The 13,059-nt window shown below is 46.1% G+C and overlaps 1 protein-coding gene across 1 annotated transcript; it reads right to left on the bottom strand.

Moving 5' to 3' along the window:
• Positions 1–1,656: 1,656 nt before the first annotated feature.
• gnb2 (guanine nucleotide binding protein (G protein), beta polypeptide 2) lies at positions 1,657–11,813 on the bottom strand. The gene is made up of 10 exons (XM_062485319.1): positions 10,893–11,813; positions 7,745–7,842; positions 6,940–6,978; positions 6,405–6,511; positions 5,785–5,848; positions 5,482–5,644; positions 4,616–4,682; positions 4,331–4,532; positions 3,796–4,012; positions 1,657–2,836 (listed from the first exon to the last, which is right to left on the bottom strand). Exons 2-10 carry the CDS (start codon positions 7,799–7,801, stop codon positions 2,730–2,732), a joined length of 1,023 nt encoding a protein of 340 aa, XP_062341303.1. The 5' UTR covers positions 7,802–7,842; positions 10,893–11,813; the 3' UTR covers positions 1,657–2,729.
• Positions 11,814–13,059: the final 1,246 nt, after the last annotated feature.

Genomic DNA, 13,059 nt, shown 5'->3' with positions numbered 1-13,059 from the left:
AAGCAGTGCCTTGGAGATGGATTGAGCGAGGGGCGGTGGAGATGGTGGGGCTGCTGGTTCTAAGATCCCTGCCTCGTGCTTAAGTTAGACCCCAGCAGGAGAGGGGATCCTGTCCACAGATCCTAGGTGTCCCTCTGGAGGGCTGTTCTGTGCCAGTTAAGTGCACTTATATCCACTAGAAATTAGACCATCCTGGTGACTCATCGGTTTTCATTCATAATCTGAGTAAATTTGAGATTTTATGTTTGAAAAACTTCCCTTTCTGCTTGCTGTGACTTTCTGTGGCCCGTTTTAGATTTTTTTATTTTTTTTTATTTTGGGGAGTGAAAGCAAAGACCGTTAATCCCAACCCCATCTGGGATTAATAGAAATTATATTCCCGTGACGACGCAGTTGGAACAGTGCAGAGTAAAGCCATAGATCACCCATTGTACTGAGGCCTTGTGATGTCACAAGGAGATCTGACCCCAGTAACCTAGGAGACTTGTGATGTCAGAGAAGAGTCCTTTTTGAATGATGCTTTCATAGGGGTAAAAGTGAAGTAGTTTAATATATTCTGAAAGAACTATTTTATTAAATATGTAAATTATATTGCTAAATTAAAATGAATGTAAATCTAAGAGGCAGATTTGTATTTGTATAACATAATTTACCGCTATATTAATCAAAGCACAACGTATTTTATGGCACAGAGAGTAAAGCTATAACAGAGTGGACAGTAACAGAAGGGTAAGAGTGTTCAAATGTTTTTCGAGGGGAGGAGGAGGAGGGGGGGGGGGGGGGGGCAGGGCAGGGCAGTTCAGATGACCGAGACAGGAAATGATCTGTCATGTAGATAGATGCTCTTTGTCATATCAAATATAATGACATTTCTTATTCGTAAGCAATATAAAGTAAAGTTGAAGCCTGTTCTGTCTGTCTGACTGTAGGGATTGTGTTTTGTGGCCTTTGGCAGACTGAATGTAAGATGGTTTGTTCGTCCGTCGTGAGACAAGATATAACCATAACTTGTATTTGTTTTTTTTGTCTCGATCACAGGAAAATATATACCTTCTGATCCACATTGTCACCATAGTAACTCTTCACTCATGATGCTTGTTTGGTTTCTGCATCCATAACTTCATCCCAGTAACTGCCTTTGATGAAGTATGAACATCAATAAATGAATGATTTAGATCACCGCCAGTATGTGAACAGGATTGAGGTACTTCATGGAAGTCTCCTTGTGGAATGAATAGATGTATGAACGTATTAATCGTTTTGTAATCCAGATGATTGCTGTTGGAACCGAGACCGATCAGAGAGTGGGTAAGACTGATGGCAAGTCTATAATCTCTATACTGATCCTTTTTCAATAATCTCTTGTTTTTTGAAAAATGAAACATCTTTACACTGTATGTTTAGTGTTTGTTTTTGAAGGGTTAACTTTAGATTGTATTTCATGGACTGATAAACATTAAAGTTTGAAAAAGCTTGTGTTGAATGAACTCAAGTGTAAAGTCTTAATGGAGAATTGTTTGGAGTAAAAAAAAATAAAACATTGATTTCATCTTCAGATGTCAGTCAGATGTTAATTTGATCCACCGCACATTGTGTGTAAATAACGCAAACACCAAACAAGAAAAGTCCAGAACAAGAAACACACCCAGCAAAATCTGGCAGGAGAGGCTAGATGTATTTATTAATAGTATGTACAATGTTTACTATCATAAAGTTGACATAATATATTGACAAAGTCAAAAGTATGAATATTGCCCCCTGCGTATTTGAGAGTTGTCTCTAAATTATCAGTTTCTTTTTTTCTCGTTCACCTTATGAGTCTCTCATTTTATTGATTTCATTTAGTTTTAATTTCATCATTATTCTCTAATAATTATCCTTAAAGTGTATCTGAGGCACACAGGGAAAACATGAATAAAATAGGCGTAAAAAATTAATACAACAAAAACATCAAAACCAAAACTATCATATATTTACTTATATATGTGGGGGTAAATATCTATAAAAACAGTAACTACATGATAGCATTTAGTTTGAGCCAGAAGAAACGTTTTTAAATTGATGGTTTATCTTAATATTCTTTTAACTGTGTCTCTTTAAAGTCAATCCATTCTGCCGGTTCTCTACCCTCCCATATGGGTTCTATTTTCAGATTGCAGAGTGGCGAGCTCTTTCATGTCTGCACTGACTCAAATGACGAGCATGGTTACAGAACGAAGGCAAAAGGAGATTTGGGACTTCAGTAAACCAACAGGATAGTCCAATAACTTCTCCCGCTTAGCTCAGGGATCAAATCTTCTCAGGAAGAGTGTTTGTGTGTAGGTGTGTGTGTGTGGGCATACATGTATTTAGCAACAAAAGAAATTAGATAATACGTGTCATTTGAATATGTTTTAGTTGAGCATATGTGAGTTTGGTCACGCTGTGATTCCAATGACGTGTGTGTAACTCTGGGTTGTAGGTTAATCTGGGACGTTTTGTATTCTAGTGAACTCTTCCTGCATACAATGTGATGTGGCGTGTGTGTATTTGTGTAAACTCATATCTAATTGGCGATATATATATTATGTACAGTAAAATGTTTCAATTTGTGTGTGTGTGTAAATCTTACGAACAGTGTGAATACAGTGTGCAAACTATGTGTACCAAAGTGTGAGATGTGAATAGTTGTGTATGGTCTGTGTGTGTGCGTGCGTGCGTGTGTGTGAGTGTGCGCGTCATGAAGCTCGTCAGTTCCAGATCTTGAGGAAGCTATCCCAGGAGCCGGTGGAGACCGCCATGCCATCATCCGTCACCCCCAGACAGCTCACACGGTTGTCGTGACCGGCCAGCACACCTGGAGACAGACACAGTCTCATTACAGCACCCCTGCTTCCTGGTGTCATTACAGCACCCCTGGTTCCTGGTGTCATTACAGCACCCCTGGTTCCTGGGGTCATTACAGCACCCCTGGTTCCTGGTTTCCTTACAGCACCCCTGGTTCCTGGGGTCATTACAGCACCCCTCGTTCCTGGTTTCCTTACAGCACCCCTGGTTCCTGGGGTCATTACAGCACCCCTGGTTCCTGGTGTCATTACAGCACCCCTGGTTCCTGGGGTCATTACAGCACCCCTGGTTCCTGGTGTCATTACAGCACCCCTGGTTCCTGGGGTCATTACAGCACCCCTGGTTCCTGGTGTCATTACAGCACCCCTGGTTCCTGGGGTCATTACAGCACCCCTGGTTCCTGGGGTCATTACAGCACCCCTGGTTCCTGGTGTCATTACAGCACCCCTGGTTCCTGGGGTCATTACAGCACCCCTGGTTCCTGGTGTCATTACAGCACCCCTGGTTCCTGGGGTCATTACAGCACCCCTGGTTGCTGGTCTCTATAACCACCACGCCACTGATCACATCTCTGCTTTCACATCTCAGACCTGGACATCTCCCTCTAGTCATCAGGTCCAGAAATGACTGACCCATTTCACTCACTGTAGCCAGAGAGTGCTACAGAAGCAACCTCACCCCCCTCCTCTGCCCCCCCCCCTCCTCCCCTCCCTCATCTGCCCCCCCCTCCTCACCTCCCTCATCTGCCCCCCCCCCTCCTCACCTCCCTCATCTGCCCCCCCCCTCCTCCCCTCCCTCATCTGCCCCTCCCCCTCCTCCCCCCCTCCATCCTCACCCCCCCATCCTCACCCCCCCTCCTCCTCAGCCATCACCCCCCCATCCTCCCCCCCCCCTTCTCCTTCGCCCTCCCCCCCCATCCTCACCCTCCCTCGCCCTCACCCCCCTCCCTACCCCCCCCGCCCCCCTCACCTGCTCGATCCCCCTTCATGGCGTCCCAGATGTTGCAGTTGAAGTCGTCGTATCCGGCCAGCAGCAGGCGGCCGGAGCGGGAGAAGGCCACGGATGTTATTCCACAGATGATGTTGTCGTGGGAGTAGAGGCTGAGCTCCTGGTCGGCGCGCAGATCGAACAGACGGCAGGTGGCATCGTCGGAGCCCGTGGCGAACGCGCTCCCGTTGGGGAAGAACTGAGGAGGGAGGGGAGGGGAGGGAGGGTAGATTCACAACCAGAACACACAGAAAAACTGACACGGAACGTTTTCAAAATGGACCTCTCTCTTTCTCTTTCTCTCTCTCTCTTTCTTTCTCTGTCTGTCTGTCTGTCTGTCTCTCTCTGTCTCTCTCTGTCTCTCTCTCTGTCTCTCTCTCTGTCTCTCTCTCTGTCTCTCTCTCTGTCTCTCTCTCTGTCTCTCTCTCTGTCTCTCTCTCTGTCTCTCTCTCTGTCTCTCTCTCTGTCTCTCTCTGTCTCTCTCTGTCTCTCTCTGTCTCTGCGGCTGAGCACTCACACAGACAGCGTTGATGTCGGACTCGTGTCCAGTGAACGTCTGTCTGCACATGCTGTCCCTGATGTCCCACAGCTTGATGGAGGCGTCGCACGCGCCCGACACGAAGGTGCGGAAGTCCGGGGACAGGGACAGGCTCATGACATCACCGCTGTGACCCGAGAACACCGTGGTCTGCTGGCTCGTCTCGATGTCCCACAATGCACTGGGGGAGACAACAGGAAACGTTACCCGTGGTGGCCACCCCCTCGTTAAACTTCATCTGTTCTGCGTTCATCCAGGACTCACCAGGTAGTGTCTCCTGAACTGGTGATGATTTGATTGTCATCGATGAAGCGACAGCAAGACAGGTAACCTGGAAGAGGAGAAGGTTAGGACGCGGGGTTAGGACGCGGGGTTAGGACGCGGGGTTAGGACGCGGGGTTAGGACGCGGGGTTAGGACGCGGGGTTAGGACGCAGGGTTAGGATGCAGGATTAGGACGCAGGGTTAGGATGCAGGATTAGGATGCAGGGTTAGGACGCAGGGTTAGGACGCAGGGTTAGGACGCAGGGTTAGGATGCAGGATTAGGATGCAGGGTTAGGACGCAGGGTTAGGATGCAGGATTAGGATGCAGGGTTAGGATGCAGGGTTAGGATGCAGGATTAGGATGCAGGGTTAGGATGCAGGATTAGGATGCAGGGTTAGGACGCAGGGTTAGGATGCAGGATTAGGATGCAGGGTTAGGACGCAGGGTTAGGATGCAGGATTAGGATGCAGGGTTAGGATCAGGCCCAGTCTGGCTGGAGGGACTCTGGGAGCCCCCCCTCCTCCCGGCTCGTTAACACAGCTGGGGGATAAACCAGCTTCCAGCTGACTTCTACGCTCGTTATATTTTTGTTGACCTATGACTAATTAATCATGTGAGTTTTAATTCTTCCTGTGATTAGGGATCGGGGACTTGAGGATCGCTCTGGGGCCTGAAAACACACACACACACCTGGCACAGGGCTGAACACACACACACATCTATGTATATCACATCAGCTTACACTACAGGAGCCATGGCTCATAAGCAACGCAAGTCCCCAAAAATAAACTTGTCGACGATCCAGGTGTGTCGTTAACGTTCTCTGAGGTGGTTGGACGTGATTAGTGAGTGCTGCTCTGCCTACCTGTGTGCCCGGGTAGCTCCCTGCTGACTCGGACGTTCCCCTCGCGTGTCTTCAGGCAGTAGATGGAGCAGATGTTGTCCAGGCCTCCACAGGCCACATAGTTCCCAGAGGGGGCGTACGCACAGGTCATGACCCAGGAGGAGCGCAGGGGGATGGCATGCATCTGGGGGCACAAGCTCATATATTATACAAGCTCTGGATAAGAGCGTCTGCTAAAAATTACTCAATATTACTTGGGGGGGGGGGGGGGGGGCCGTGTGTGTGTCTGTGTGTGTGTGTCTGTGTCTGTGTGTGTGTTATTACCTTGTTGGTGGTGTAGCTGTCCCAGATGATGAGTTTTCCATCCTGAGAAGCGCTGACCAGCAGTCTACAAACACAGGAGAGGGACCACAGGACAGATCAGTGATTCTGTCCTGAATCACCACTGACATGAATGTTGGAAAATCATCAAGATCAATCCTACTCATGGAGGACTGTTGGACCAGGACAAGGATCAATACGGGCCGAACAACACCAAACTTAACGAAAACTAACCAATTAATTTATGGTCTGGACCTTTCCTACTTAAGACAATGTCCTAAGTAGGAAAGGCCCGGACCTTACATATTGTCATTTATTGGGTCTCTTGTCGAAGATATGTGCATGTACATTTAGTCATTTAGCAGACGCTCTTATCCAGAGCGACTTACAGTAAGTGCAGGGACATTCCCCCGAGGCAAGTAGGGTGAAGTGCCTTGCCCAAGGACACAACGTCATTTTGCATGGCCGGGAATCGAACCGGCAACTTTCTGATTACTAGCCCGATTCCCTAACCACTCAGCCAACTGACTCCCTACATGTATACGTATGTGATGGGGTGAAACACACACACACTGTCCAGTGGGGCTGGACCTTCTGAGATGCTGAACCTGCCCTGGACCCACCGTGAGTCAGTGCCCCAGTGCATGGCGTAGATCTTAGCCAGGTGCCCACGAAGGGTACGCCTCGTCCTCATCTGAATCCTCCCCACAGGGTCCAGAGCAGCCGTGATCTAGCACACACACACACAGCAGCAACACACACCATACACACACCGTACACACACACACACACACACACACCGCACAAACACACCGCACACACACAGCAGCAACACACACCATACACACACAGCAGCAACACACACCATACACACACACCGTACACACACACCGCACAAACACACCGCAGCAACACAAAGGTGAGCAGATCCCAGGTGAGGAGATCACAGGATCTGGGATAAGAAGAACGCCCTTCTACGCACTCACAGCCCTGAAACCACTACTCAGTATTAGGAGTTGTTGATGAATTGGGGACTAGGTTTGGATATGTATAATATCTAAATATAGGATATATATTTTTGTTTTGATTTGTTTTGTAACCAATCATGCCGTTATGAAGATGTGTTGTCTTGTTGTCTTGGGAACGGACGATGCTTACTTGTGTCAGGGTCGAGTCTCCACATGCTTTCCTGGCGTCCTGAAGAGGAGAGAGTAGAATGAGCAGGAGGATCTGCTGAATGTCTACTGGTGGTTCCCTTCCAACACACTTTACACTAACCCAGCATCTAGGTAGTCACCAGGGGGGGCTCTGTCTGCATAGACACTGGGTCTAGACAGACAGATACCGGGTCTAGATATAGACACAGGGTCTAGTGTAGATCAGGTCTATGTAGTCTCCAGATACCAGGTCTATGGTAGACTCCATCTTGACTCAAGACTTAATCTAGGTCTATGTAGATGCCAGGTCTATGATAAACACTCTACCCAAGAAAAAAAAAGTTATACTTAGAGTATACTTACAAAGTATAAGTACAAACATACAGTACTTACATATATTGAAGTTGTCAATAAGAGCTTGAGCATGCAACATCATTACAATGTTAAGTACATTTCCAATTGTGTTGAACAAGATATAGTACAACGAAAATATATGACTGTCATTTAAAACCTTAAAATTAAATTTAAATTGTGTTTTTTCCCCGCCTGTGTACTCTTTAAGGTGAACCTCCACCATTGCCACCTCCACTGCCTCCTCCACCCTCCAGACTCCCTCCACCCTCCAGACTCACTCCACCTCCACCCTCCAGACTCACTCCACCTCGTCCTCCACCCTCCAGACTCACTCCACCTCCTCCTCCACCCTCCAGACTCCCTCCACCTCCTCCTCCACCCTCCAGACTCCCTCCACCTCCTCCTCCACCCTCCAGACTCCCTCCACCTCCTCCTCCACCCTCCAGACTCACTCTGATCTGGTTCCGCAGCTGCTCTGCCTCCTGGCGTAACTGCTCCAGCTCGCTCATCTTGGATCGGTCCCTGGCCGGCAAATGTAGCTCTCAGTCACCTGGAGGAGACGAGGTAGACATATCAGACACAAGGGGCGGAGCCAGATTTATATTTTGGGGGGTCCCCTCTTAAAATGAGGGAGCCACGAAAACAACACCACCGAATATATATATATATATATATATATATATATATATATATACAAAATCCAAAATACTAATAAAGTATATATAAGCAAACAGAAATCTGGGGGGGGGCGGACTTGTAAATGAGGGGGCCTAGGCCTCCTCAGGCCTCCTTGTGGGGCACTACACCCCCGTCAGACACACCTTCCTGCAAAAACGTCTTCGTTTAGACGTACTGTTAGAAATATTGGTGGAAGATCCCTTGATCTTCTACTCCACTTTCTGTTTCCACTAATACGGTGATCCTACAGGTCGCCCCGGACGTCTTCTAGTTTTGAGATGTGACATGATGTTATCTTGTATCTGGCTGTTCTACATCTTCAAAATGACTACACATTGCACCAAGAAATACTATCACCAATACGAGGCTAGATAATCCATAAATTAACTTCCGATTTGATCGTTAATCTCTTGTTTTCTAGGGTTAGCAGGAAAGGGTGCTCAATGGTAAAAAGCTTGAGGGTATAATCTGTTTGTTTGTGGCAGGGCGGCCTTGTCTGGTTTAACTGATGAAAATAATCTGTAATCTGGTTTAATCTGAGGAGGGAGAGTGCCATTTAATGGGCCCTGCTATCTATGAACAAGATATGCAGAGAAACAAGATTAGGATTACAGAGAGCCGAATTCAGCGTTAATTAGGGAGACTGATCATTATACTGTATGTGGGAGATTTACCTAAAACTACACAAGATAAATTAGCCTGTCATCTAAAAAATGATGGAAAATGTGTATTATTTCTGCCATTTCAGGGTGATAGTGACTTTGATCTGATGTGGATGAACTCTTGGATAAATCAACCAACCAGCCCCTCCATCTCCACCTCCCAGAAAGAACGGTTTCATACTAAACCATCTCTCAGAACGGTTTCATACTAAACCATCTCTCAGAACGGTTTCATACTAAACCATCTCTCAGAACGGTTTCATACTAAACCATCTCTCAGAACGGTTTCATACTAAACCATCTCTCAGAACGGTTTCATACTAAACCATCTCTCAGAACGGTTTCATACTAAACCATCTCTCAGAACGGTTTCATACTAAACCATCTCTCAGAACGGTTTCATACTAAACCATCTCTCAGAACGGTTTCATACTAAACCATCTCTCAGAACGGTTTCATACTAAACCATCTCTCAGAACGGTTTCATACTAAACCATCTCTCAGAACGGTTTCATACTAAACCATCTCTCAGAACGGGGGGGTTCCCTAGGATTTGCATGGGTTTGTGTTCCTATTCAAATACATCCCGCACCAGAACACTATCCTCTGCATTGCACGCTACATTTGCATACATAACATGGCTTGGTCTGAGCACTAGCCCTGGAGGAACAGGCCTAACCCCAACAACACTCTAACCTAGAAGCACCAGTCTTATCTAGATATTTTCCATATTATTTGTTTTAATCCCCGTGCCTCTGTGTTAACCAACATCGCAAGGCCTTTGCATGAAGAAACAGGAATACGCACATACACAACATCACATCTACTAGGGAGAGAGCAATTAGCTAGGTCATTGTTCCCTGAGGGAATCTCCAACCAGATGGATCACACAGCACTAATGGAAGGCAATGGGGAGAAATTAGTGGTTCCTAGTCTCCTAGCACTGTGGCTTGTTTAGCCAATAAAGCTTTGACTGGGGTGGGGGTGGGGAACATGGGACACCTTCCTCACCAGGGGGACAAAAATACCCCAATCGTCTCCCAGGTGACTACACTAACAACGGCACGAGGCACCATCACCATCACCACACCATCACCATCACCACAGAGCACAACAGGGACCAGCTTTGAAGTATCTGGGTGTGGGCCTCTGGCTGTCCTCACATCCACAGGTTTGTTCTAACAGGCTGGTTAGCAACATGGATAACACAGGAAGAATAGGCATGGCATTCTGGGCAAGATTCATTCAAAAATTGCCCCACTTTCCCCTCATCCCCGATGGTGTCTAATCATGGCTTCCTACCCCAACCCTAAAGAGTCAGGAATATGGCAGACAACCCTTCCGGCTGAATGTGAGACTGTAACATTTGGATGTAAAACATTACACAATGTCCTTACATATCTATACGTAACCTTTATATAGCAAATATATAAACTGAATAGGACATGTACATATAGCTAAAATAGCTAAATCAAGCTACAAATTGTAGGTTATGGGTCAAAGCCTAGATTCTCATAGCAAAATGATGCAAAATGACAAAGTGGCCCCACCCCTCACGTTCACACAGTAAACCACCGCTGGGGGGTTCGGTTGACATTTCATGGCTGACCAGGTCTGGATACTGAAATGAAACATGCATCAGTTGCGTCGTTGTCTCGTAACAAGATGTATTGAAAAGATACCAAACTGCTAGCATCAAATGTAATTTTAAGGGGTCAGACTACAGCATTGTTGGGCTAAAAGCTACTCTGTAGGTGGTCTATGGGCCTCGAGGCGCAGTTTTGACTGATCCTGCTCCTCCCTCGCAGCAGTGAAAACACACTGTAGCTGCCTCCAAGAATATGGCCTAATGTAGCAAGTAGAGATAGCGACTACCGTATGCATGTTTGATGGTTAATACATCGAAGTCCTTGGCTACAAACATAATTATTTCATTGAACCCCGGGCATTTGCGTTAAATGACACCGGCCCTAGCAACCGTAATATTTCCAAGCCGCTATGCAAACGCAAAATGGGAAGGAGCCGCATGAATGTATGCTATGGCTTTCGTGTGCAAAAAGATACTAGGAAGGGGGTTCAATTGAGACGTTTGTGTCCTTTCTACACATCCATATTCCAATAATCACAATTAAGGGTGGAAATTAATTTCATCGAAATGATGAGCCTAGTCATGAAGAGGGCCATCGCTGGTAGGCTAGTCTACATCATCCAGCCATCTTACATCCAATATTTGTGACAGCATTTTATAATGGATGGCTACCTGTTTGTTAATGTTTCCGATGATGGTTTCTGGTTATTGTCGAGTAAATTCTGGAAACAATGTTTCAAAAAAAGCCAGGAGTGGTTTAAGGTCCCTCGTAGTCAATAAAAAAAAATATTGTGACAAAAATACGAAGATAAATTTTACTATCCACCCTGGTTCTTCTGTTGTCGACTGTTGCTCGGTGAATCTCCAACGTTGCCAGAAACGTCAAATTAACATTACAGCGTTATACAGAGAAACCATATCTCCGTTTGATTGGACCTCTTGAAAAGATGAAATCTGCTCGTGTTCCCGTTTCCTCTTCGGAATGATTTGACTCTACGCCCGAGACCTTCAGCACAAAAACATCTTTGTCTAAGGTGGTGGAACACAATTGCAGTCTTTACACGCGCCAAAGAACATGCATTGAACCCTGTGAAATTAACACAAATGTTCTGTCTCCGAATTACTCTGTATGTGGTGTCCTTGTTTCCTTCCTCCCTTGTTCACGGAGCTCTTCCTCCTCCCTCTCTCCCTCACTCCCTCACTTCGTAATGACGGTCGCCTCTTCGTCAAAAAATGAATTATTGAATAAATTGCAAAGCACTGGGGCTTGAGCTCTTGAGAGAAAAATAAAAAGAATATCAAAAAGCTACTAGGCTATCTTGCCGGAGGAGCAGAAAACGCGCCCATCGATACATCTATAACCAAGAACATGCAACAATAGCCTATTGTTTACACGTTGTATTTTTTAGTAATATTTAAATAAGCAATGTACCAATACGTGCTATAACAAATTCGGATCAAATCACCCGGTCTGCGCTTCCTAAACGTTAGATCTCATAAGCACGATTCAACCACACCCATTTCATGGAGACTGTACCATTTTACAACGCCCCCTCTGATGTCTAGGAGAACAGTAGTTCTCCATCCACTGCAGATTTAGAAAGCATCAGCATGCGGACTATGTGCACAAGCATGTAGACAGGTCTGTAGGTGAGCCCTCACCCCCCTAAGCCTCTGCAGGTTCACAGATAGGATAAGACCATGTCTATCTTACAAGGCAAATGTCAACTGAGCGCCCCCAAAACACAGAAGCCAATTGGAGTGAATTAAAGAGGACTTGGTTCATCCATCTTTCTATCTTCTGAGCTTTGATTGTGCTTGTGTAATTAAGACTGCAGAGTAGGCCACACGGCGAAGCAGTAATACCCCTGGAGATTATCACACCCAGGGGTTCAGATTTAATTAGTGGAGCAGGAACACTCAGAGACTACTTTGCTTTTTCTGGTTGTTCCACAACTTTTAATTTCAGTCATATGACCGGATAAGATAGGCCACTTCCTGTCCAGGGATAACTGGGGCCATCCTGCACCTTACAGTGTGTAGTTACACAAACCACACACATTAGTCCCAGAAATGTATAGCTATATTTGACCAGATTGAGTTTGCTTAGTGAGACAGTTCAGACTAATCGGATTTGTGATAAAGAAATATGGAATTCCCGATAACCTCTACCGACGGGTCAGTAAAGGGAGAGAGAGAAAAAGTTATTTGTTGGCAAAGTTGTCCTGGTTGTGACATGATTCAGCTCTGCGATGAAGCAAACAAACACATTTCAAGGACTGTGTTGCATTTACTGAAGGCAGTGCTACTGGAATCCGATAACTGTTCAAATTTGATGTTCCACCTGAACACGTCTGCAATACACAGACAAAGAGGTAAAATGGGCTTCCAGACGCAAGATTCTGAGCCTGAGAGATTGCAATATCATACACAGGCCCATGCTACCCCCCTCCCCCCCCCCTCTAAGCTACACATTGGTACATCCCACCTGCACTGGCCCTCTGCAGACTCCATAAGCGACTGTAGTAAGTGAGGATAGGTTGCCTAGCAACAGCAAAGGCTTGAGCAAAGAGATGGACACAAGGAGCATATATCCACCACAAACCGCAACGATGCACGTACGCAGTCCCATCGCCACCCATGCAACAACAAAAAAACTACGCGTTAAAAATTGGGTTGGTTCCAAAAGCGCAAACATCTAAAGCCCCATCACCAGACAAAAAAAATATTTTCTTTTTCTGCCCGTCAAAATTCTGTAATTCGATTTTTACTTTTATTGGCAGAATTACAGGCAGCGTGATGTGATCATTTGGGTCACCACTTGCAATGTCCCCGTTGT

This window comes from Osmerus eperlanus, chromosome 19 (assembly GCF_963692335.1).
Source record: "Osmerus eperlanus chromosome 19, fOsmEpe2.1, whole genome shotgun sequence".
Taxonomy (NCBI): Eukaryota; Metazoa; Chordata; class Actinopteri; order Osmeriformes; family Osmeridae; genus Osmerus; species Osmerus eperlanus.
The sequence above is the reverse complement of the archived record's forward strand: the minus strand, read 5'-3'. Positions and strand labels throughout refer to the sequence as shown.